The sequence below is a fragment of the Salvelinus alpinus genome, chromosome 6 (genome assembly GCF_045679555.1).
Source record: "Salvelinus alpinus chromosome 6, SLU_Salpinus.1, whole genome shotgun sequence".
Lineage (NCBI taxonomy): Eukaryota > Metazoa > Chordata > Actinopteri > Salmoniformes > Salmonidae > Salvelinus > Salvelinus alpinus.
In genome coordinates, this window is record NC_092091.1 from 87677722 (window position 1) to 87704241 (window position 26520).

General features: G+C 37.8%; 1 protein-coding gene across 5 annotated transcripts in view; it reads right to left on the bottom strand.

Annotated features, from left to right (window-relative positions):
- The window catches only part of adgrl3.1 (adhesion G protein-coupled receptor L3.1), a 334415-nt gene that overhangs the window by 44876 nt on the left and 263019 nt on the right, over positions 1 to 26520 (bottom strand). For all 5 annotated transcript variants that reach the window (XM_071408263.1, XM_071408262.1, XM_071408260.1 and 2 more), the window contains 3 exons: positions 10392 to 10597; positions 7949 to 8125; positions 473 to 682 (listed from right to left, as the gene is read on the bottom strand). In XM_071408263.1, the coding sequence (XP_071264364.1) occupies positions 473 to 682; positions 7949 to 8125; positions 10392 to 10597 (593 nt within the window). The remainder of the gene's footprint in view (positions 1 to 472; positions 683 to 7948; positions 8126 to 10391; positions 10598 to 26520) is intronic.

Sequence of the window (26520 nt, forward strand, 5' to 3'; positions counted from 1 at the left end):
AGACAGAGAGAGAGAGACAGAGAGAGACGAGAGAGAGAGAGAGAGAGAGAGAGAGAGAGAGAGAGAGAGAGAGAGAGAGAGAGAGAGAGAGAGAGAGAGAGAGAGAGAGAGAGAGAGAGAGAGAGAGAGAGAGAGAGAGAGACAGAGAGACAGAGAGAGAGAGAGAGAGAAACAGGAGACAGATAAACGTACCGCTTGGTCTTCACAATACACACCTCCTCCTCACCCCCCCCCCTCTATCCTCCTCCCTCTTCCTCCCCCCTCCTCCTCTTCCTCCTCCTCCCCCTCCTCCATCCTCCTCCTCCCCCTCCTCCTCCCTCTTCCTCCTCCTGCTCCATCCTCCTCCTTCTGCTTCACCTTCTGCGTCAGCTCTGTTGATGCCCACTAAGAACAGAGACTCTGCTATGAAGAGGCTGATACAGAGGTCCTCCCCCTCCTCCCTCCCCTCCTCCCCCCTCCCTCCTCCACTCACCGGTTGGTCAGCTCTGTTGATGCCCACTAAGAACAGAGACTCTGCTATGAAGAGGCTGATACAGAGGTTCTTGTGGATAGTGTTCCTGTCTGACTGGAGGCCTCTGAAGAAGCAGAATGTAAAGATGCAGATGAGGAGACAGACCAGCGACAGCAGGATTCCAACCCATGTTATAACATCCAGCAAGAGGTCCTGCATGGAGTCTGTTTTCTGGAGAGGAGAGAGAGGGGGGGAGGAGAGAGAGAGTAGAGGGAGGGGGGGAGAGAGAGAGAGTAGAGGGAGGGGGGGAGAGATGGAGAGAGAGAGAGAGAGAGAGAGAGAGAGAGAGAGAGAGAGAGAGAGAGAGAGAGAGAGAGAGACAGAGAGCGAGAGAGAGAGAGAGAGAGAGAGAGAGACAGAGAGAGAGAAGAGAAAAGTCAGTCAGGTAAGATAAAGAATAAATCCTATCAAATAAGATTTAATGGCAAAAATATTATTGAATCAAAACCAAAAACCCTGATTCTTTTTTAATAATCAAACCGAAACCGACCTCAAAAAGTATTAATCGCTACTTTACCTTTGTATGATGCATGCACTGTATAGACACACACACACACACACACACACACACACACACACACACACACACACACACACACACACACACACACACACACACACACACACACACACACACACACACACACACACACACACACACACACACACACACACACACACTGTTCTATCCATTAGGGTCTAACTCCCTGCCGGGTAGAGAGCAGCGTTCAACAGCACCTTGATGGATAACCTGCTCAAACACCACTCAAGGGGTGTGTGTGTGTGTGTGTGTGTGTGTGTGTGTGTGTGTGTGTGTGTGTGTGTGTGTGTGTGTGGCTTTATGTTTTCAAAACCAAGGTCTCTCCAACCATGATGGCAGTGTGGACCTCGGGGGAATGTAGTGTAGACTATATGACTTGTGATTTGTAGGGGTGTAAAAGGGTTTTCTTTCACCAAAGGGCTGTTGTTGTGCCTCTCCTTTAAGGTGTTTGTTTAGTATTTTACACCACTCCTTTATCACGAGGACCTGACCCACCAATCACAGTCCTGTATCATGAGGACCTGACCCACCAATCACAATCCTTTATTATAAGGACCTGACCCACCAATCACAGTCCTTTATTATGAGGCCCTGACCCACCAATCACAATCCTTTATTATGAGGACCTGACCCACCAATCACAATCCTTTATTATGAGGACCTGACCCACCAATCACAGTCCTTTATTATGAGTACCTGACCCACCAATCACAGTCCTTTATTATAAGGACCTGACCCACCAATCACAATCCTTTATCATGAGGACCTGACCCACCAATCACAATCCTTTATTATGAGGACCTGACCCACCAATCACAGTCCTTTATTATAAGGACCTGACCCACCAATCACAATCCTTTATTATGAGGTCCTGACCCACCAATCACAGTCCTTTATTATAAGGACCTGACCCACCAATCACAGTCCTATATCATGAGGACCTGACCCACCAATCACAATCCTTTATTATAAGGACCTGACCCACCAATCACAAGTTTAAGAATATTTGAAGATAATACACAACACAGAGGACTAGAGGTCAATGGGGCATTAATGATCAATGGAAACAGTTGTTTTTCAGTTCAACATCTGTGTAGAATCTGTGTAGAATCTGTGTAGAATCTGTTTAGAATCTGTGTAGAATCTGTGTAGAATCTGTTTAGAATCTCTTTAGAATCTGTTTATAACCTGTTTATAATCTGTTTATAATCTGTGTAGAATCTGTTTAGAATCTGTGTAGAATCTGTTTAGAATCTGTGTAGAATCTGTTTAGAATCTGTTTAGAATCTTTGTAGAATCTGTTTAGAATCTGTTTAGAATCTGTGTAGAATCTGTTTAGAATCTGTTTAGAATCTGTTTAGAATCTGTGTAGAATCTGTGTAGAATCTGTGTAGAATCTGTTTAGAATCTGTGTAGAATCTGTGTAGAATCTGTGTAGAATCTGTTTAGAATCTGTTTAGAATCTGTGTAGAATCTGTGTAGAATCTGTTTAGAATCTGTTTAGAATCTGTTTAGAATCTGTTTAGAATCTGTGTAGAATCTGTGTAGAATCTGTTTAGAATCTGTGTAGAATCTGTTTAGAATCTGTTTAGAATCTGTAGAATCTGTTTAGAATCTGTTTAGAATCTTTGTAGAATCTGTGTAGAATCTGTTTAGAATCTGTGTAGAATCTGTTTAGAATCTGTTTAGAATCTGTGTAGAATCTGTGTAGAATCTGTTTAGAATCTGTGTAGAATCTGTTTAGAATCTGTGTAGAATCTGTGTAGAATCTGTTTAGAATCTGTTTAGAATCTTTGTAGAATCTGTTTAGAATCTGTTTAGAATCTTTGTAGAATCTGTGTAGAATCTGTTTAGAATCTGTGTAGAATCTGTTTAGAATCTGTTTAGAATCTGTGTAGAATCTGTTTAGAATCTGTGTAGAATCTGTTTAGAATCTGTTTAGAATCTGTGTAGAATCTGTTTAGAATCTGTTTAGAATCTGTTTAGAATCTGTTTAGAATCTGTGTAGAATCTGTGTAGAATCTGTTTAGAATCTGTGTAGAATCTGTTTAGAATCTGTTTAGAATCTTTGTAGAATCTGTGTAGAATCTTTTTAGAATCTGTTTAGAATCTTTGTAGAATCTGTTTAGAATCTTTGTAGAATCTGTTTAGAATCTGTTTAGAATCTGTTTAGAATCTGTGTAGAATCTGTGTAGAATCTGTTTAGAATCTGTGTAGAATCTGTTTAGAATCTGTTTAGAATCTTTGTAGAATCTGTTTAGAATCTGTTTAGAATCTGTGTAGAATCTGTTTAGAATCTGTTTAGAATCTGTGTAGAATCTGTTTAGAATCTGTTTAGAATCTGTTTAGAATCTGTGTAGAATCTGTTTAGAATCTGTTTAGAATCTGTTTAGAATCTTTGTAGAATCTGTTTAGAATCTGTTTAGAATCTGTGTAGAATCTGTTTAGAATCTGTTTAGAATCTGTGTAGAATCTGTGTAGAATCTGTTTAGAATCTGTTTAGAATCTGTGTAGAATCTGTTTAGAATCTGTGTAGAATCTGTTTAGAATCTGTGTAGAATCTGTGTAGAATCTGTGTAGAATCTGTTTAGAATCTGTGTAGAATCTGTTTAGAATCTGTGTAGAATCTGTTTAGAATCTGTTTAGAATCTGTTTAGAATCTGTGTAGAATCTGTTTATAATCTGTTTAGAATCTGTTTAGAATCTGTTTAGAATCTGTTTATAATCTGTTTATAATCTGTTTAGAATCTGTGTAGAATCTGTTTAGAATCTGTGTAGAATCTGTGTAGAATCTGTGTAGAATCTGTTTAGAATCTGTTTAGAATCTGTTTAGAATCTTTGTAGAATCTGTTTAGAATCTGTTTAGAATCTGTGTAGAATCTGTTTAGAATCTGTTTAGAATCTGTGTAGAATCTGTTTAGAATCTGTGTAGAATCTGTTTAGAATCTGTTTAGAATCTGTGTAGAATCTGTTTAGAATCTGTTTAGAATCTGCGTAGAATCTGTTTAGAATCTGTTTAGAATCTGTGTAGAATCTGTAGAATCTGTTTAGAATCTGTGTAGAATCTGTTTAGAATCTGTTTAGAATCTGTGTAGAATCTGTTTAGAATCTGTTTAGAATCTGCGTAGAATCTGTTTAGAATCTGTTTAGAATCTGTGTAGAATCTGTAGAATCTGTAGAATCTGTTTAGAATCTGTTAGAACCTGTTAGAACCTGTTTAGAATCTGTTTAGAATCTGTAGAATCTGTTTAGAATCTGTTTAGAATCTGCGTAGAATCTGTTTAGAATCTGTTTAGAATCTGTTTAGAATCTGTTTAGAATCTGTTTAGAATTGGTAGAATCTGTTTAGAATCTGTGTAGAATCTGTAGAATCTGTTTATAATCTGTTTATAATCTGTAGAATCTGTTTAGAATCTGTTTAGAATCTGTTTAGAATCTGTAGAATCTGTTTAGAATCTGTGTAGAATCTGCGTAGAATCTGTTTAGAATCTGTGTAGAATCTGTAGAATCTGTTTAGAATCTGTGTAGAATCTGTAGAATCTGTTTAGAATCTGTGTAGAATCTGTAGAATCTGTTTAGAATCTGTTTAGAATCTGTTTAGAATCTGTAGAATCTGTTTAGAATCTGTGTAGAATCTGTAGAATCTGTTTAGAATCTGTGTAGAATCTGTAGAATCTGTTTAGAATCTGTTTATAATCTGTAGAATCTGTTTAGAATCTGTTTAGAATCTGTTTAGAATCTGTAGAATCTGTTTAGAATCTGTTTAGAATCTGTAGAATCTGTTTAGAATCTGTTTAGAATCTGTAGAATCTGTTTATAATCTGTTTATACTCTGTAGAATCTGTTTAGAATCTGTTTATAATCTGTAGAATCTGTTTAGAATCTGTTTAGAATCTGTAGAATCTGTTTAGAATCTGTTTAGAATCTGTAGAATCTGTTTAGAATCTGTTTAGAATCTGTAGAATCTGTTTAGAATCTGTGTAGAATCTGTAGAATCTGTTTATAATCTGTTTATAATCTGTAGAATCTGTTTAGAATCTGTTTAGAATCTGTTTAGAATCTGTAGAATCTGTTTAGAATCTGTTTAGAATCTGTAGAATCTGTTTAGAATCTGTTTAGAATCTGTAGAATCTGTTTAGAATCTGTTTAGAATCTGTTTATAATCTGTAGAATCTGTTTAGAATCTGTTTAGAATCTGTTTATAATCTGTAGAATCTGTTTAGAATCTGTTTAGAATCTGTTTAGAATCTGTAGAATCTGTTTAGAATCTGTTTAGAATCTGTTTAGAATCTGTAGAATCTGTTTAGAATCTGTAGAATCTGTTTAGAATCTGTTTATAATCTGTAGAATCTGTTTAGAATCTGTTTAGAATCTGTAGAATCTGTTTAGAATCTGTTTAGAATCTGTAGAATCTGTTTAGAATCTGTTTATAATCTGTAGAATCTGTTTAGAATCTGTTTATAATCTGTAGAATCTGTTTAGAATCTGTAGAATCTGTTTAGAATCTGTGTAGAATCTGTAGAATCTGTTTAGAATCTGTGTAGAATCTGTAGAATCTGTTTAGAATCTGTTTATAATCTGTAGAATCTGTTTAGAATCTGTTTAGAATCTGTTTAGAATCTGTGTAGAATCTGTAGAATCTGTTTAGAATCTGTGTAGAATCTGTAGAATCTGTTTAGAATCTGTTTAGAATCTGTAGAATCTGTTTAGAATCTGTTTAGAATCTGTTTAGAATCTGTTTAGAATCTGTTTAGAATCTGTTTAGAATCTGTTTAGAATCTGTAGAATCTGTTTAGAATCTGTTTATAATCTGTTTAGAATCTGTTTAGAATCTGTTTATAATCTGTAGAATCTGTTTAGAATCTGTTTATAATCTGTAGAATCTGTGTAGAATCTGTGTAGAATCTGTTTAGAATCTGTTTAGAATCTGTTTAGAATCTGTTTAGAATCTGTAGAATCTGTTTAGAATCTGTTTAGAATCTGTAGAATCTGTTTAGAATCTGTAGAATCTGTTTAGAATCTGTGTAGAATCTGTAGAATCTGTTTAGAATCTGTGTAGAATCTGTAGAATCTGTTTAGAATCTGTTTATAATCTGTAGAATCTGTTTAGAATCTGTTTAGAATCTGTTTAGAATCTGTGTAGAATCTGTTTAGAATCTGTGTAGAATCTGTAGAATCTGTTTAGAATCTGTTTATAATCTGTAGAATCTGTTTAGAATCTGTTTAGAATCTGTTTAGAATCTGTAGAATCTGTTTAGAATCTGTTTAGAATCTGTTTAGAATCTGTGTAGAATCTGTTTAGAATCTGTTTAGAATCTGTTTAGAATCTGTTTAGAATCTGTTTAGAATCTGTAGAATCTGTTTAGAATCTGTTTAGAATCTGTTTAGAATCTGTTTAGAATCTGTTTAGAATCTGTAGAACCTGTTTAGAATCTGTTTAGAATCTGTTTAGAATCTGTTTAGAATCTGTAGAATCTGTGTAGAATCTGTGTAGAATCTGTGTAGAATCTGTTTAGAATCTGTGTAGGAATTTCAGTCCGGGACTCATAGCTACATGTCAAGCTTTCATTGGTCCAAATCGTCTATACATTGAGCCTGTAACAGGATACTTGTTATTTGGCCATTGGCCCAATTTTACTGCAAGGAATTCTAATTGGTCGACCACAGGCTAGGGTTGGGGGGTTAAATATGACATCATGTCCCGTTGTTCTGTGGAGGAATCACTGAGGACAGGGGAGAATGAACATCGACCATCTACTTCCCAGCATAACATCTATGATTCGTTCTCCTTGAATAAACCACTTTTTCTCCCCCTGATTTGCTTTGGGGTCCATGTTATTGAAGAGGAACATCAACTGCTAACACACACCTTTATTATGGGGCCCTGACACATCAATCACAAGCCTTTAGACATGACTAGTCAATCTCTGACCTACCTTGACTTCAACGTGTGCCATCAGTACAGCAGGCCCAGACATGACTAGTCAATCTCTGACCTACCTTGACTTCAACGTGTGCCATCAGTACAGCAGGCCCAGACATGACTAGTCAATCTCTGACCTACCTTGACTTCAACATGTGCCATCAGTACAGCAGGCCCAGACATGACTAGTCAATCTCTGACCTACCTTGACTTCAACGTGTTCCATCAGTACAGCAGGCCCAGACATGACTAGTCAATCTCTGACCTACCTTGACTTCAACGTGTGCCATCAGTACAGCAGGCCCAGACATGACTAGTCAATCTCTGACCTACCTTGACTTCAACGTGTGCCATCAGTACAGCAGGCCCAGACATGACTAGTCAATCTCTGACCTACCTTGACTTCAACGTGTGCCATCAGTACAGCAGGCCCAGACATGACTAGTCAATCTCTGACCTACCTTGACTTCAACGTGTGCCATCAGTACAGCAGGCCCAGACATGACTAGTCAATCTCTGACCTACCTTGACTTCACCGTGTGCCATCAGTACAGCAGGCCCAGACATGACTAGTCAATCTCTGACCTACCTTGACTTCAACGTGTTCCATCAGTACAGCAGGCCCAGACATGACTAGTCAATCTCTGACCTACCTTGACTTCAACGTGTGCCATGAGTACAGCAGGCCCAGACATGACTAGTCAATCTCTGACCTACCTTGACTTCAACGTGTGCCATCAGTACAGCAGGCCCAGACATGACTAGTCAATCTCTGACCTACCTTGACTTCAACGTGTGCCATCAGTACAGCAGGCCCAGACATGACTAGTCAATCTCTGACCTACCTTGACTTCAACGTGTGCCATCAGTACAGCAGGCCCAGACATGACTAGTCAATCTCTGACCTACCTTGACTTCAATGTGTTCCATCAGTACAGCAGGCCCAGACATGACTAGTCAATCTCTGGCCTACCTTGACTTCAACGTGTGCCATCAGTACAGCAAAGCTGGTCAGGTGAGTACAGGAGCAGGTGGTGTGTGTTCTGTTGGTGTCCAGTAGTCTACAGTCCTGACTGGACCAGAACCCGGTCATGGACCGCTTGGAATAACTCCAGAATGAACAGTTGGGGTTGAAGTTCTCCTCTGAATGCTGGGAGAGGAGAGGTAGGGGGGAAAGAGGGGGAGAGAGAGAGGGGGTGGGAGAGAGAGAGAGGAGAGGAGAGGTAGGGGGATGGAGGGGGAGAGAGAGGAGAGGAGAGGTAGGGGGGAGGGAGGGAGGGGGAGAGAGAGGAGAGGAGAGGTAGGGGGAGGGAGGGGGAGAGAGGAGAGGTAGGGGGCGAGAGGGGGAGAGAGAGGAGAGGGAGGGAGGGGGAGGGAGGGGGAGAGAGAGGGAGAGAGAGGGAGAGAGGAGAGGTAGGGGGGAGGGAGAGAGAGAGGGAGAGAGAGAGAGAGGAGAGGTAGGGGGAGCGAGAGAGAGGGGGAGGGAGGGAGAGAGAGGGGGAGGGGACAGGTAGGTGGGAGAGAGGAGAGGTAGGGGGAGAAAGAGAGAGAGGGGGAGGGAGGGGGAGAGAGAGAGGTAGGGGGGAGAGAGGGAGAGAGAGGAGAGATAGGGGGAGAGGAGAGGTAGGGGGAGAGAGAGAGGGGGGAGGGGGAGGGAGGGAGAGAGAGGGGGAGGGGAGAGGTAGGTGGGAGAGAGGAGAGGTAGGGGGAGAAAGAGAGAGAGGGGGAGGGAGGGGGAGAGAGATAGTGGGGGGTGAGGGAGAGGAACAGAATGTGTGAGAGGACGAGTGATAAACAGACAGAAGGATGTATGACACTGAATGAGTCAATATGTGTCTGTGTGTCTTGTCGTCTTGCTGAAGGCCTGGGTGTTGCTAAGCAGACTTGTCCACAACAAATGTTTTGCTGTAAAGTGCTAGCAGGCTGTTTGTGTGTGGAACATTTATATCAGTGTCTCTGAGTGTGCATATGGTGTGGTTGTGTGTTATGGTGTGGTTGTGTGTTATGGTGTGGTTGTGTGTTATGGTGTGGTTGTGTGTGTTATGGTGTGGTTGTGTATTATGGTGTGGTAATGTGTTATGGTGTGGTTGTGTGTTATGGTGTGGTTGTGTGTGTTATGGTGTGGTTGTGTGTGTTATGGTGTGGTTGTGTATTATGGTGTGGTTGTGTGTTATGGTGTGGTTGTGTGTTATGGTGTGGTTGTGTGTGTTATGGTGTGGTTGTGTATTATGGTGTGGTTGTGTATTATGGTGTGGTTGTGTGTTATGGTGTGGTTGTGTGTTATGGTGTGGTTGTGTGTTATGGTGTGGTTGTGTGTTATGGTGAGGTTGTGTGTTATGGTGTGGTTGTGTGTTATGGTGTGGTTGTGTGTTATGGTGTGGTTGTGTATTATGGTGTGGTTGTGTGTTATGGTGTGGTTGTGTGTGTTATGGTGTGGTTGTGTATTATGGTGTGGTTGTGTATTATGGTGTGGTTGTGTGTTATGGTGTGGTTGTGTGTTATGGTGTGGTTGTGTGTTATGGTGTGGCTGTGTGTTATGGTGAGGTTGTGTGTTATGGTGTGGTTGTGTGTTATGGTGTGGTTGTGTGTTATGGTGTGGTTGTGTATTATGGTGTGGTTGTGTGTTATGGTGTGGTTGTGTGTGTTATGGTGTGGTTGTGTGTTATGGTGTGGTTGTGTGTTATGGTGTGGTTGTGTGTGTTATGGTGTGGTTGTGTGTTATGGTGTGGTTGTGTGTGTTATGGTGTGGTTGTGTATTATGGTGTGGTTGTGTGTGCATCCATAGATGCTGCCTACATACTATTGGTCCTAGTTAGAGGACAAAACAGTGGTATTGAATGGCGTGTGTCCACCTGCATTCATCTATGTGTACAGTATAACCTACCTCACAGTGAAGACCACTGGTTCAGACAGGGAAACCTGATTGTGACTGTGTGTCTGTGTGTGTCTGTGTGTGTGTGTGTGTGTGTGTGTGTGTGTGTGTGTGTGTGTGTGTGTGTGTGTGTGTGTCTTTGTCTGTGTGTTCGTGTGCGTCTGTGTCTGCGTGTGCGTGTGCGTGTCTGTGTGTGTGTGTGTGTATGTGTGTGTGTGTGTATGTGTCTGTGTGCGTGTGCGTGTCTGTGTGTGTGTGTGTCTGTGTGTGTGTCTGTGTCTGTGTGTGTGTGTGTCTGTGTGTGTGTCTGTGTGTGTGTGTGTGTGTGTGTGTGTGTGTGTGTGTGTGTGTGTGTGTGTGTGTGTGTGTGTGTGTGTGTGTGTGTGTGTGTGTGTGTGTGTGTGTGTGTGTGTGTGTGTGTGTGTGTGTGTGTTTGTGTTTGTGTCTGTGTCTGTGTGTGTGTGTGTCTGTGTGTGTGTCTGTGTGTGTGTGTGTGTGTGTGTGTGTGTGTGTGCGAGCCGTGCGTACTTTCCGGTATATATACCTGCAGGTGTTTGACAGTGAAGACCACCGGTTCAGACAGGTAGACCTTGTTGCTCTCCTTGTTGATAGAGGCAGTAATAACAGGAGAGTTGACTATGACAGAGTAGTTAGGATACAGAGCCTCGCTGCCCAGACCAACACTGGCATTATCTGTAGACAGATAGGAGCCCAGGTTCCTGTAAAGGACGAACACCATGCGGATCTCACCTGGTGGGGGAGACAACACACTGCAATGTCACCGGTTGGGCAGACATTCTGGGAGATATTAGGACACGTAATTACACATTCTGGGAGATATTAGGACAAGTAATTACACATTCTGGGAGATATTAGGACAAGTATTTACACATTCTGGGAGATATTAGGACAAGTAATTACATATTCTGGGAGATATTAGGACAAGATTTACACATTCTGGGAGATATTAGGACAAGTAATTACACATTCTGGGAGATATTAGGACAAGTAATTACATATTCTGGGAGATATTAGGACAAGTAATTATACATTCTGGGAGATATTAGGACAAGTATTTACACATTCTGGGAGATATTAGGACAAGTAATTACACATTCTGGGAGATATTAGGACAAGTATTTACACATTCTGGGAGATATTAGGACAAGTAATTACACATTCTGGGAGATATTAGGACAAGTATTTACACATTCTGGGAGATATTAGGACAAGTAATTACATATTCTGGGAGATATTAGGACAAGTAATTACACATTCTGGGAGATATTAGGACAAGTAATTATACATTCTGGGAGATATTAGGACAAGTAATTACATATTCTGGGAGATATTAGGACAAGTAATTACATATTCTGGGAGATATTAGGACAAGATTTACACATTCTGGGAGATATTAGGACAAGTAATTACATATTCTGGGAGATATTAGGACAAGTAATTACATATTCTGGGAGATATTAGGACAAGTAATTACATATTCTGGGAGATATTAGGACAAGTAATTACACATTCTGGGAGATATTAGGACAAGTAATTACACATTCTGGGAGATATTAGGACAAGTAATTACACATTCTGGGAGATATTAGGACAAGTAATTACACATTCTGGGAGATATTAGGACAAGTATTTACACATTCTGGGAGATATTAGGACAAGTGATTACACATTCTGGGAGATATTAGGACAAGTATTTACACATTCTGGGAGATATTAGGACAAGTATTTACACATTCTGGGAGATATTAGGACAAGTAATTACACATTCTGGGAGATATTAGGACAAGTATTTACACATTCTGGGAGATATTAGGACACGTATTTACACATTCTGGGAGATATTAGGACAAGTGAATGGGCATTCTGGGAGATATTAGGACAAGTATTTACACATTCTGGGAGATATTAGGACAAGTGTTTACACATTCTGGGATATATTAGGACAAGTAATTACACATTCTGGGAGATATTAGGACAAGTGTTTACACATTCTGGGAGATATTAGGACAAGTAATTACACATTCTGGGAGATATTAGGACAAGAGTTTACACATTATGGGAGATATTAGGACAAGTAATTACACATTCTGGGAGATATTAGGACAAGTATTTACACATTCTGGGAGATATTAGGACAAGTATTTACACATTCTGGGAGATATTAGGACAAGTAATTACACATTCTGGGAGATATTAGGACAAGTATTTACACATTCTGGGAGATATTAGGACACGTATTTACACATTCTGGGAGATATTAGGACAAGTGAATGGGCATTCTGGGAGATATTAGGACAAGTATTTACACATTCTGGGAGATATTAGGACAAGTGTTTACACATTCTGGGATATATTAGGACAAGTAATTACACATTCTGGGAGATATTAGGACAAGTGTTTACACATTCTGGGAGATATTAGGACAAGTAATTACACATTCTGGGAGATATTAGGACAAGAGTTTACACATTATGGGAGATATTAGGACAAGTTTTTACACATTCTGGGAGATATTAGGACAAGTAATTACACATTCTGGGAGATATTAGGACAAGTAATTACACATTCTGGGAGATATTAGGACAAGAGTTTACACATTATGGGAGATATTAGGACAAGTAATTACACATTCTGGGAGATATTAGGACAAGTATTTACACATTCTGGGAGATATTAGGACAAGTATTTACACATTCTGGGAGATATTAGGACAAGTAATTACACATTCTGGGAGATATTAGGACAAGTATTTACACATTCTGGGAGATATTAGGACACGTATTTACACATTCTGGGAGATATTAGGACACGTATTTACACATTCTGGGAGATATTAGGACAAGTGAATGGGCATTCTGGGAGATATTAGGACAAGTATTTACACATTCTGGGAGATATTAGGACAAGTGTTTACACATTCTGGGATATATTAGGACAAGTAATTACACATTCTGGGAGATATTAGGACAAGTGTTTACACATTCTGGGAGATATTAGGACAAGTAATTACACATTCTGGGAGATATTAGGACAAGAGTTTACACATTATGGGAGATATTAGGACAAGTATTTACACATTCTGGGAGATATTAGGACAAGTAATTACACATTCTGGGAGATATTAGGACAAGTGATTACACATTCTGGGAGATATTAGGACAAGATTTACACATTCTGGGAGATATTAGGACAAGTAATTACATATTCTGGGAGATATTAGGACAAGTAATTACATATTCTGGGAGATATTAGGACAAGTAATTACATATTCTGGGAGATATTAGGACAAGTAATTACATATTCTGGGAGATATTAGGACAAGTAATTACACATTCTGGGAGATATTAGGACAAGAGTTTACACATTCTGGGAGATATTAGGACAAGTAATTACACATTCTGGGAGATATTCGGACAAGTATTTACACATTCTGGGAAATATTAGGACAAGTATTTACACATTCTGGGAGATATTAGGACAAGTGATTACACATTCAGGGAGATATTAGGACAAGTATTTTCACATTCTGGGAGATATTAGGACAAGTATTTACACATTCTGGGAGATATTAGGACAAGTATTTACACATTCTGGGAGATATTAGGACAAGTAATTACACATTCTGGGAGATATTAGGACAAGTATTTACACATTCTGGGAGATATTCGGACAAGTATTTACACATTCTGGGAGATATTAGGACAAGTATTTACACATTCTGGGAAATATTAGGACAAGTATTTACACATTCTGGGAGATATTAGGACAAGTAATTATACATTCTGGGAGATATTAGGACAAGTAATTACATATTCTGGGAGATATTAGGACAAGTATTTACACATTCTGGGAGATATTAGGACAAGTATTTACACATTCTGGGAAATATTAGGACAAGTATTTACACATTCTGGGAGATATTAGGACAAGTAATTATACATTCTGGGAGATATTAGGACAAGTATTTACACATTCTGGGAGATATTCGGACAAGTATTTACACATTCTGGGAGATATTAGGACAAGTATTTACACATTCTGGGAAATATTAGGACAAGTATTTACACATTCTGGGAGATATTAGGACAAGTAATTATACATTCTGGGAGATATTAGGACAAGTAATTACATATTCTGGGAGATATTAGGACAAGTAATTACATATTCTGGGAGATATTAGGACAAGATTTACACATTCTGGGAGATATTAGGACAAGTAATTACATATTCTGGGAGATATTAGGACAAGTAATTACATATTCTGGGAGATATTAGGACAAGTAATTACATATTCTGGGAGATATTAGGACAAGTAATTACACATTCTGGGAGATATTAGGACAAGTAATTACACATTCTGGGAGATATTAGGACAAGTAATTACACATTCTGGGAGATATTAGGACAAGTAATTACACATTCTGGGAGATATTAGGACAAGTAATTACACATTCTGGGAGATATTAGGACAAGTATTTACACATTCTGGGAGATATTAGGACAAGTGATTACACATTCTGGGAGATATTAGGACAAGTATTTACACATTCTGGGAGATATTAGGACAAGTATTTACACATTCTGGGAGATATTAGGACAAGTAATTACACATTCTGGGAGATATTAGGACAAGTATTTACACATTCTGGGAGATATTAGGACACGTATTTACACATTCTGGGAGATATTAGGACAAGTGAATGGGCATTCTGGGAGATATTAGGACAAGTATTTACACATTCTGGGAGATATTAGGACAAGTGTTTACACATTCTGGGATATATTAGGACAAGTAATTACACATTCTGGGAGATATTAGGACAAGTGTTTACACATTCTGGGAGATATTAGGACAAGTAATTACACATTCTGGGAGATATTAGGACAAGAGTTTACACATTATGGGAGATATTAGGACAAGTAATTACACATTCTGGGAGATATTAGGACAAGTATTTACACATTCTGGGAGATATTAGGACAAGTATTTACACATTCTGGGAGATATTAGGACAAGTAATTACACATTCTGGGAGATATTAGGACAAGTATTTACACATTCTGGGAGATATTAGGACACGTATTTACACATTCTGGGAGATATTAGGACACGTATTTACACATTCTGGGAGATATTAGGACAAGTGAATGGGCATTCTGGGAGATATTAGGACAAGTATTTACACATTCTGGGAGATATTAGGACAAGTGTTTACACATTCTGGGATATATTAGGACAAGTAATTACACATTCTGGGAGATATTAGGACAAGTGTTTACACATTCTGGGAGATATTAGGACAAGTAAATACACATTCTGGGAGATATTAGGACAAGAGTTTACACATTATGGGAGATATTAGGACAAGTATTTACACATTCTGGGAGATATTAGGACAAGTAATTACACATTCTGGGAGATATTAGGACAAGTAATTACACATTCTGGGAGATATTAGGACAAGATTTACACATTCTGGGAGATATTAGGACAAGTAATTACATATTCTGGGAGATATTAGGACAAGTAATTACATATTCTGGGAGATATTAGGACAAGTAATTACATATTCTGGGAGATATTAGGACAAGTAATTACATATTCTGGGAGATATTAGGACAAGTAATTACACATTCTGGGAGATATTAGGACAAGAGTTTACACATTCTGGGAGATATTAGGACAAGTAATTACACATTCTGGGAGATATTCGGACAAGTATTTACACATTCTGGGAAATATTAGGACAAGTATTTACACATTCTGGGAGATATTAGGACAAGTGATTACACATTCAGGGAGATATTAGGACAAGTATTTTCACATTCTGGGAGATATTAGGACAAGTATTTACACATTCTGGGAGATATTAGGACAAGTATTTACACATTCTGGGAAATATTAGGACAAGTATTTACACATTATGGGAGATATTAGGACAAGTGATTACACATTCAGGGAGATATTAGGACAAGTATTTACACATTCTGGGAGATATTAGGACAAGTATTTACACATTCTGGGAGATATTAGGACAAGTATTTACACATTCTGGGAGATATTAGGACAAGTAATTACACATTCTGGGAGATATTAGGACAAGTATTTACACATTCTGGGAGATATTCGGACAAGTATTTACACATTCTGGGAGATATTAGGACAAGTATTTACACATTCTGGGAAATATTAGGACAAGTATTTACACATTCTGGGAGATATTAGGACAAGTGATTACACATTCAGGGAGATATTAGGACAAGTATTTACACATTCTGGGAGATATTAGGACAAGTATTTACACATTCTGGGAGATATTAGGACAAGTATTTACACATTCTGGGAGATATTAGGACAAGTAATTACACATTCTGGGAGATATTAGGACAAGTAATTACACATTCTGGGAGATATTAGGACAAGTATTTACACATTCTGGGAGATATTCGGACAAGTAATTACACATTCTGGGAGATATTAGGACAAGAGTTTACACATTATGGGAGATATTAGGACAAGTAATTACACATTCTGGGAGATATTAGGACAAGTATTTACACATTCTGGGAGATATTAGGACAAGTATTTACACATTCTGGGAGATATTAGGACAAGTAATTACACATTCTGGGAGATATTAGGACAAGTATTTACACATTCTGGGAGATATTAGGACACGTATTTACACATTCTGGGAGATATTAGGACACGTATTTACACATTCTGGGAGATATTAGGACAAGTGAATGGGCATTCTGGGAGATATTAGGACAAGTATTTACACATTCTGGGAGATATTAGGACAAGTGTTTACACATTCTGGGATATATTAGGACAAGTAATTACACATTCTGGGAGATATTAGGACAAGTGTTTACACATTCTGGGAGATATTAGGACAAGTAAATACACATTCTGGGAGATATTAGGACAAGAGTTTACACATTATGGGAGATATTAGGACAAGTATTTACACATTCTGGGAGATATTAGGACAAGTAATTACACATTCTGGGAGATATTAGGACAAGTAATTACACATTCTGGGAGATATTAGGACAAGATTTACACATTCTGGGAGATATTAGGACAAGTAATTACATATTCTGGGAGATATTAGGACAAGTAATTACATATTCTGGGAGATATTAGGACAAGTAATTACATATTCTGGGAGATATTAGGACAAGTAATTACATATTCTGGGAGATATTAGGACAAGTAATTACACATTCTGGGAGATATTAGGACAAGAGTTTACACATTCTGGGAGATATTAGGACAAGTAATTACACATTCTGGGAGATATTCGGACAAGTATTTACACATTCTGGGAAATATTAGGACAAGTATTTACACATTCTGGGAGATATTAGGACAAGTGATTACACATTCAGGGAGATATTAGGACAAGTATTTTCACATTCTGGGAGATATTAGGACAAGTATTTACACATTCTGGGAGATATTAGGACAAGTATTTACACATTCTGGGAAATATTAGGACAAGTATTTACACATTATGGGAGATATTAGGACAAGTGATTACACATTCAGGGAGATATTAGGACAAGTATTTACACATTCTGGGAGATATTAGGACAAGTATTTACACATTCTGGGAGATATTAGGACAAGTATTTACACATTCTGGGAGATATTAGGACAAGTAATTACACATTCTGGGAGATATTAGGACAAGTATTTACACATTCTGGGAGATATTCGGACAAGTATTTACACATTCTGGGAGATATTAGGACAAGTATTTACACATTCTGGGAAATATTAGGACAAGTATTTACACATTCTGGGAGATATTAGGACAAGTGATTACACATTCAGGGAGATATTAGGACAAGTATTTACACATTCTGGGAGATATTAGGACAAGTATTTACACATTCTGGGAGATATTAGGACAAGTATTTACACATTCTGGGAGATATTAGGACAAGTAATTACACATTCTGGGAGATATTAGGACAAGTAATTACACATTCTGGGAGATATTAGGACAAGTATTTACACATTCTGGGAGATATTCGGACAAGTATTTACACATTCTGGGAGATATTAGGACAAGAGTTTACACATTATGGGAGATATTAGGACAAGTATTTACACATTCTGGGAAATATTAGGACAAGTATTTACACATTCTGGGAGATATTAGGACAAGTGATTACACATTCAGGGAGATATTAGGACAAGTATTTACACATTCTGGGAGATATTAGGACAAGTATTTTCACATTCTGGGAGATATTAGGACAAGTATTTACACATTCTGGGAGATATTAGGACAAGTATTTACACATTCTGGGAAATATTAGGACAAGTATTTACACATTCTGGGAGATATTAGGACAAGTGTTTACACATTCTGGGAGATATTAGGACAAGTATTTACACATTCTGGGAGATATTCGGACAAGTATTTACACATTCTGGGAGATATTAGGACACGTATTTACACATTCTGGGAGATATTCGGACAAGTATTTACACATTCTGGGAGATATTAGGACAAGTATTTACACATTCTGGGAAATATTAGGACAAGTATTTACACATTCTGGGAGATATTAGGACAAGTATTTACACATTCTGGGAGATATTAGGACAAGTGTTTACACATTCTGGGAGATATTAGGACAAGTAATTACACATTCTGGGAGATATTAGGACAAGAGTTTACACATTATGGGAGATATTAGGACAAGTATTTACACATTCTGGGAGATATTAGGACAAGTAATTACACATTCGGGGAGATATTAGGACAAGTAATTACACATTCTGGGAGATATTAGGACAAGATTTACACATTCTGGGAGATATTAGGACAAGTAATTACATATTCTGGGAGATATTAGGACAAGTAATTACATATTCTGGGAGATATTAGGACAAGTAATTACATATTCTGGGAGATATTAGGACAAGTAATTACATATTCTGGGAGATATTAGGACAAGTAATTACACATTCTGGGAGATATTAGGACAAGAGTTTACACATTCTGGGAGATATTAGGACAAGTAATTACACATTCTGGGAGATATTCGGACAAGTATTTACACATTCTGGGAAATATTAGGACAAGTATTTACACATTCTGGGAGATATTAGGACAAGTGATTACACATTCAGGGAGATATTAGGACAAGTATTTTCACATTCTGGGAGATATTAGGACAAGTATTTACACATTCTGGGAGATATTAGGACAAGTATTTACACATTCTGGGAAATATTAGGACAAGTATTTACACATTATGGGAGATATTAGGACAAGTGATTACACATTCAGGGAGATATTAGGACAAGTATTTACACATTCTGGGAGATATTAGGACAAGTATTTACACATTCTGGGAGATATTAGGACAAGTATTTACACATTCTGGGAGATATTAGGACAAGTAATTACACATTCTGGGAGATATTAGGACAAGTATTTACACATTCTGGGAGATATTCGGACAAGTATTTACACATTCTGGGAGATATTAGGACAAGTATTTACACATTCTGGGAAATATTAGGACAAGTATTTACACATTCTGGGAGATATTAGGACAAGTGATTACACATTCAGGGAGATATTAGGACAAGTATTTACACATTCTGGGAGATATTAGGACAAGTGATTACACATTCAGGGAGATATTAGGACAAGTATTTACACATTCTGGGAGATATTAGGACAAGTATTTACACATTCTGGGAGATATTAGGACAAGTAATTACACATTATGGGAGATATTAGGACAAGTATTTACACATTCTGGGAAATATTAGGACAAGTATTTACACATTCTGGGAAATATTAGGACAAGTGATTACACATTCAGGGAGATATTAGGACAAGTATTTACACATTCTGGGAGATATTAGGACAAGTATTTTCACATTCTGGGAGATATTAGGACAAGTATTTACACATTCTGGGAGATATTAGGACAAGTATTTACACATTCTGGGAAATATTAGGACAAGTATTTACACATTCTGGGAGATATTAGGACAAGTGTTTACACATTCTGGGAGATATTAGGACAAGTATTTACACATTCTGGGAGATATTCGGACAAGTATTTACACATTCTGGGAGATATTAGGACACGTATTTACACATTCTGGGAGATATTAGGACAAGTATTTACACATTCTGGGAGATATTAGGACAAGTATTTACACATTCTGGGAAATATTAGGACAAGTATTTACACATTCTGGGAGATATTAGGACAAGTATTTACACATTCTGGGAGATATTAGGACAAGTATTTACACATTCTGGGAGATATTCGGACAAGTATTTACACATTCTGGGAGATATTAGGACACGTATTTACACATTCTGGGAGATATTAGGACACGTATTTACACATTCTGGGAGATATTAGGACAAGTGAATGGGCATTCTGGGAGATATTAGGACAAGTATTTACACATTCTGGGAGATATTAGGACAAGTGTTTACACATTCTGGGATATATTAGGACAAGTAATTACACATTCTGGGAGATATTAGGACAAGTGTTTACACATTCTGGGAGATATTAGGACAAGTAATTACACATTCTGGGAGATATTAGGACAAGAGTTTACACATTATGGGAGATATTAGGACAAGTATTTACACATTCTGGGAGATATTAGGACAAGTAATTACACATTCTGGGAGATATTAGGACAAGTAATTACACATTCTGGGAGATATTAGGACAAGATTTACACATTCTGGGAGATATTAGGACAAGTAATTACATATTCTGGGAGATATTAGGACAAGTATTTACACATTCTGGGAGATATTAGGACACGTATTTACACATTCTGGGAGATATTAGGACACGTATTTACACATTCTGGGAGATATTAGGACAAGTGAATGGGCATTCTGGGAGATATTAGGACAAGTATTTACACATTCTGGGAGATATTAGGACAAGTGTTTACACATTCTGGGATATATTAGGACAAGTAATTACACATTCTGGGAGATATTAGGACAAGTGTTTACACATTCTGGGAGATATTAGGACAAGTAATTACACATTCTGGGAGATATTAGGACAAGAGTTTACACATTATGGGAGATATTAGGACAAGTAATTACACATTCTGGGAGATATTAGGACAAGTATTTACACATTCTGGGAGATATTAGGACAAGTATTTACACATTCTGGGAGATATTAGGACAAGTATTTACACATTCTGGGAGATATTAGGACAAGTATTTACACATTCTGGGAAATATTAGGACAAGTAATTACACATTCTGGGAGATATTAGGACAAGTGTTTACACATTCTGGGAGATATTAGGACAAGTAATTACACATTCTGGGAGATATTAGGACAAGTAATTACACATTCTGGGAGATATTAGGACAAGTATTTACACATTCTGGGAGATATTAGGACAAGTATTTACACATTCTGGGAGATATTAGGACAAGTATTTAGGCATTCTGGGAGATATTAGGACAAGTATTTACACATTCTGGGAGATATTAGGACAAGTGTTTACACATTATGGGAGATATTAGGACAAGTATTTACACATTCTGGGAGATATTAGGACAAGTAATTACACATTCTGGGAGATATTAGGACAAGTAATTACACATTCTGGGAGATATTAGGACAAGAGTTTACACATTATGGGAGATATTAGGACAAGTAATTACACATTCTGGGAGATATTAGGACAAGTATTTACACATTCTGGGAGATATTAGGACACGTATTTACACATTCTGGGAGATATTAGGACACGTATTTACACATTCTGGGAGATATTAGGACAAGTGAATTGGGCATTCTGGGAGATATTAGGACAAGTATTTACACATTCTGGGAGATATTAGGACAAGTGTTTACACATTCTGGGAGATATTAGGACAAGTAATTACACATTCTGGGAGATATTAGGACAAGTATTTACACATTCTGGGAGATATTAGGACACGTATTTACACATTCTGGGAGATATTAGGACAAGTGAATGGGCATTCTGGGAGATATTAGGACAAGTATTTACACATTCTGGGAGATATTAGGACAAGTGTTTACACATTATGGGAGATATTAGGACAAGTATTTACACATTCTGGGAGATATTAGGACAAGTAATTACACATTCTGGGAGATATTAGGACAAGTAATTACACATTCTGGGAGATATTAGGACAAGAGTTTACACATTATGGGAGATATTAGGACAAGTAATTACACATTCTGGGAGATATTAGGACAAGTATTTACACATTCTGGGAGATATTAGGACAAGTATTTACACATTCTGGGAGATATTAGGACAAGTAATTACACATTCTGGGAGATATTAGGACAAGTATTTACACATTCTGGGAGATATTAGGACACGTATTTACACATTCTGGGAGATATTAGGACACGTATTTACACATTCTGGGAGATATTAGGACAAGTGAATGGGCATTCTGGGAGATATTAGGACAAGTATTTACACATTCTGGGAGATATTAGGACAAGTGTTTACACATTCTGGGAAATATTAGGACAAGTATTTACACATTCTGGGAGATATTAGGACAAGTAATTACACATTCTGGGAGATATTAGGACAAGTAATTACACATTCTGGGAGATATTAGGACAAGTATTTACACATTCTGGGAGATATTAGGACAAGTGAATGGGCATTCTGGGAGATATTAGGACAAGTATTTACACATTCTGGGAGATATTAGGACAAGTAATTACACATTCTGGGAGATATTAGGACAAGTGTTTACACATTATGGGAGATATTAGGACAAGTATTTACACATTCTGGGAGATATTAGGACAAGTAATTACACATTCTGGGAGATATTAGGACAAGTAATTACACATTCTGGGAGATATTAGGACAAGATTTACACATTCTGGGAGATATTAGGACAAGTAATTACATATTCTGGGAGATATTAGGACAAGTGATTACACATTCAGGGAGATATTAGGACAAGTATTTACACATTCTGGGAGATATTAGGACAAGTATTTACACATTCTGGGAGATATTAGGACAAGTATTTACATATTCTGGGAGATATTAGGACAAGTAATTACATATTCTGGGAGATATTAGGACACGTATTTACACATTCTGGGAGATATTAGGACAAGTATTTACACATTCTGGGAGATATTAGGACAAGTAATTACATATTCTGGGAGATATTAGGTCAAGTATTTACACATTCTGGGAAATATTAGGACAAGTATTTACACATTCTGGGAGATATTAGGACAAGTGATTACACATTCTGGGAGATATTAGGACAAGTATTTACACATTCTGGGAGATATTAGGACAAGTATTTACACATTCTGGGAGATATTAGGACAAGTGATTACACATTCAGGGAGATATTAGGACAAGTATTTACACATTCTGGGAGATATTAGGACAAGTGATTACACATTCAGGGAGATATTAGGACAAGTATTTACACATTCTGGGAGATATTAGGACAAGTATTTACACATTCTGGGAGATATTAGGACAAGTAATTACATATTCTGGGAGATATTAGGACAAGTAATTACATATTCTGGGAGATATTAGGACAAGTATTTACATATTCTGGGAGATATTAGGACAAGTAATTACATATTCTGGGAGATATTAGGACACGTATTTACACATTCTGGGAGATATTAGGACAAGTATTTACACATTCTGGGAGATATTAGGACAAGTAATTACATATTCTGGGAGATATTAGGACAAGTAATTACACATTCTGGGAGATATTAGGACACGTATTTACACATTCTGGGAGATATTAGGACAAGTGAATGGGCATTCTGGGAGATATTAGGACAAGTATTTACACATTCTGGGAGATATTAGGACAAGTAATTACACATTCTGGGAGATATTAGGACAAGTATTTACACATTCTGGGAGATATTCGGACAAGTATTTACACATTCTGGGAGATATTAGGACAAGTATTTACACATTCTGGGAGATATTAGGACAAGTAATTACACATTCTGGGAGATATTAGGACAAGTATTTACACATTCTGGGAGATATTAGGACAAGTATTTACACATTCTGGGAGATATTAGGACAAGTATTTACACATTCTGGGAGATATTAGGACAAGTAATTACACATTCTGGGAGATATTAGGACAAGTATTTACACATTCTGGGAGATATTAGGACAAGTAATTACACATTCTGGGAGATATTAGGACAAGTATTTACACATTCTGGGAGATATTAGGACAAGTAATTACACATTCTGGGAGATATTAGGACAAGTATTTACACATTCTGGGAGATATTAGGACAAGTATTTACACATTCTGGGAGATAGTAGGACAAGTATTTACACATTCTGGGAGATATTAGGACAAGTGATTACACATTCAGGGAGATATTAGGACAAGTATTTACACATTCTGGGAGATATTAGGACAAGTATTTACACATTCTGGGAGATATTAGGACAAGTAATTACATATTCTGGGAGATATTAGGACAAGTAATTACATATTCTGGGAGATATTAGGACAAGTATTTACATATTCTGGGAGATATTAGGACAAGTAATTACACATTCTGGGAGATATTAGGACACGTATTTACACATTCTGGGAGATATTAGGACAAGTAATTACACATTCTGGGAGATATTAGGACAACTATTTACACATTCTGGGAGATATTAGGACACGTATTTACACATTCTGGGAGATATTAGGACAAGTGAATGGGCATTCTGGGAGATATTAGGACAAGTATTTACACATTCTGGGAGATATTAGGACAAGTGTTTACACATTCTGGGATATATTAGGACAAGTAATTACACATTCTGGGAGATATTAGGACAAGTGTTTACACATTCTGGGAGATATTAGGACAAGTAATTACACATTCTGGGAGATATTAGGACAAGAGTTTACACATTCTGGGAGATATTAGGACAAGTATTTACACATTCTGGGAGATATTAGGACAAGTAATTACACATTCAGGGAGATACTAGGACAAGGTATTAGGTCTTCAGGGAGATACTAGGACAAGGTATTAGATCTTCAGGGAGATACTAGGACAAGGTATTAGGTCTTCAGGGAGATACTAGGACAAGGTATTAGGTCTTCAGGGAGATACTACGACAAGGTATTAGGTCTTCAGGGAGATACTAGGACAAGGTATTAGGTGTTCAGGGAGATACTAGGACAAGGTATTAGGTCTTCAGGGAGATACTAGGACAAGGTATTAGGTCTTCAGGGAGATACTAGGACAAGGTATTAGGTCTTCAGGGAGATACTATGACAAGGTATTAGGTCTTCAGGGAGATACTAGGACAAGGTATTAGGTCTTCAGGAAGATACTAGGACAAGGTCTTAGGTCTTCAGGGAGATACTAGGACAAGGTATTAGGTCTTCAGGGAGATACTAGGACAAGGTATTAGGTCTTCACGGAAATACTGGGACAAGGTATTAGGTCTTCAGGGAGATACTAGGACAAGGTATTATATCTTCAGGGAGATACTAGGACAAGGTATTAGGTCTTCAGGGAGATACCAGGACAAGGTATTAGGTGTTCAGGGAGATACTGGGACAAGGTATTAGGTCTTCAGGGAGATACTGGGACAAGGTATTAGGTCTTCAGGGAGATACTAGGACAAGGTATTAGATCTTCAGGGAGATACTAGGACAAGGTATTAGATCTTCAGGGAGATACTAGGACAAGGTATTAGATCTTCAGGGAGATACTAGGACAAGGTATTAGGTCTTCAGGGAGATACTAGGACAAGGTATTAGGTCTTCAGGGAGATACTAGGACAAGGTATTAGGTCTTCAGGGAGATACTAGGACAAGGTATTAGGTCTTCAGGGAGATACTAGGACAAGGTATTAGGTCTTCAGGGAGATACTAGGACAAGGTATTAGGTCTTCAGGGAGATACTAGGACAAGGTATTAGGTCTTCAGGGAGATACTAGGACAAGGTATTAGGTCTTCAGGGAGATACTAGGACAAGGTATTAGGTCTTCAGGGAGATACTAGGTCTTCAGGGAGATACTATGACAAGGTATTAGGTCTTCAGGGAGATACTAGGACAAGGTATTAGATCTTCAGGGATATACTAGGACAAGGTATTAGATCTTCAGGGAGATACTAGGACAAGGTATTAGGTCTTCAGGGAGATACTATGACAAGGTATTAGATCTTCAGGGAGATACTAGGACAAGGTATTATGTCTTCAGGGAGATACTAGGACAAGGTATTAGGTCTTCAGGGAGATACCAGGACAAGGTGTTAGATCTTCAGGGAGATACTAGGACAAGGTATTAGGTCTTCAGGGAGATACTAGGACAAGGTATTAGGTCTTCAGGGAGATACTAGGTCTTCAGGGAGATACTAGGACAAGGTATTAGGTCTTCAGGGAGATACCAGGACAAGGTATTAGGTCTTCAGGGAGATACTAGGACAAGGTATTCGATCTTCAGGGAGATACTAGGACAAGGTATTAGGTCTTCAGGGAGATACTAGGACAAGGTATTAGGTCTTCAGGGAGATACTAGGACAAGGTATTAGGTCTTCAGGGAGATACTATGACAAGGTATTAGATCTTCAGGG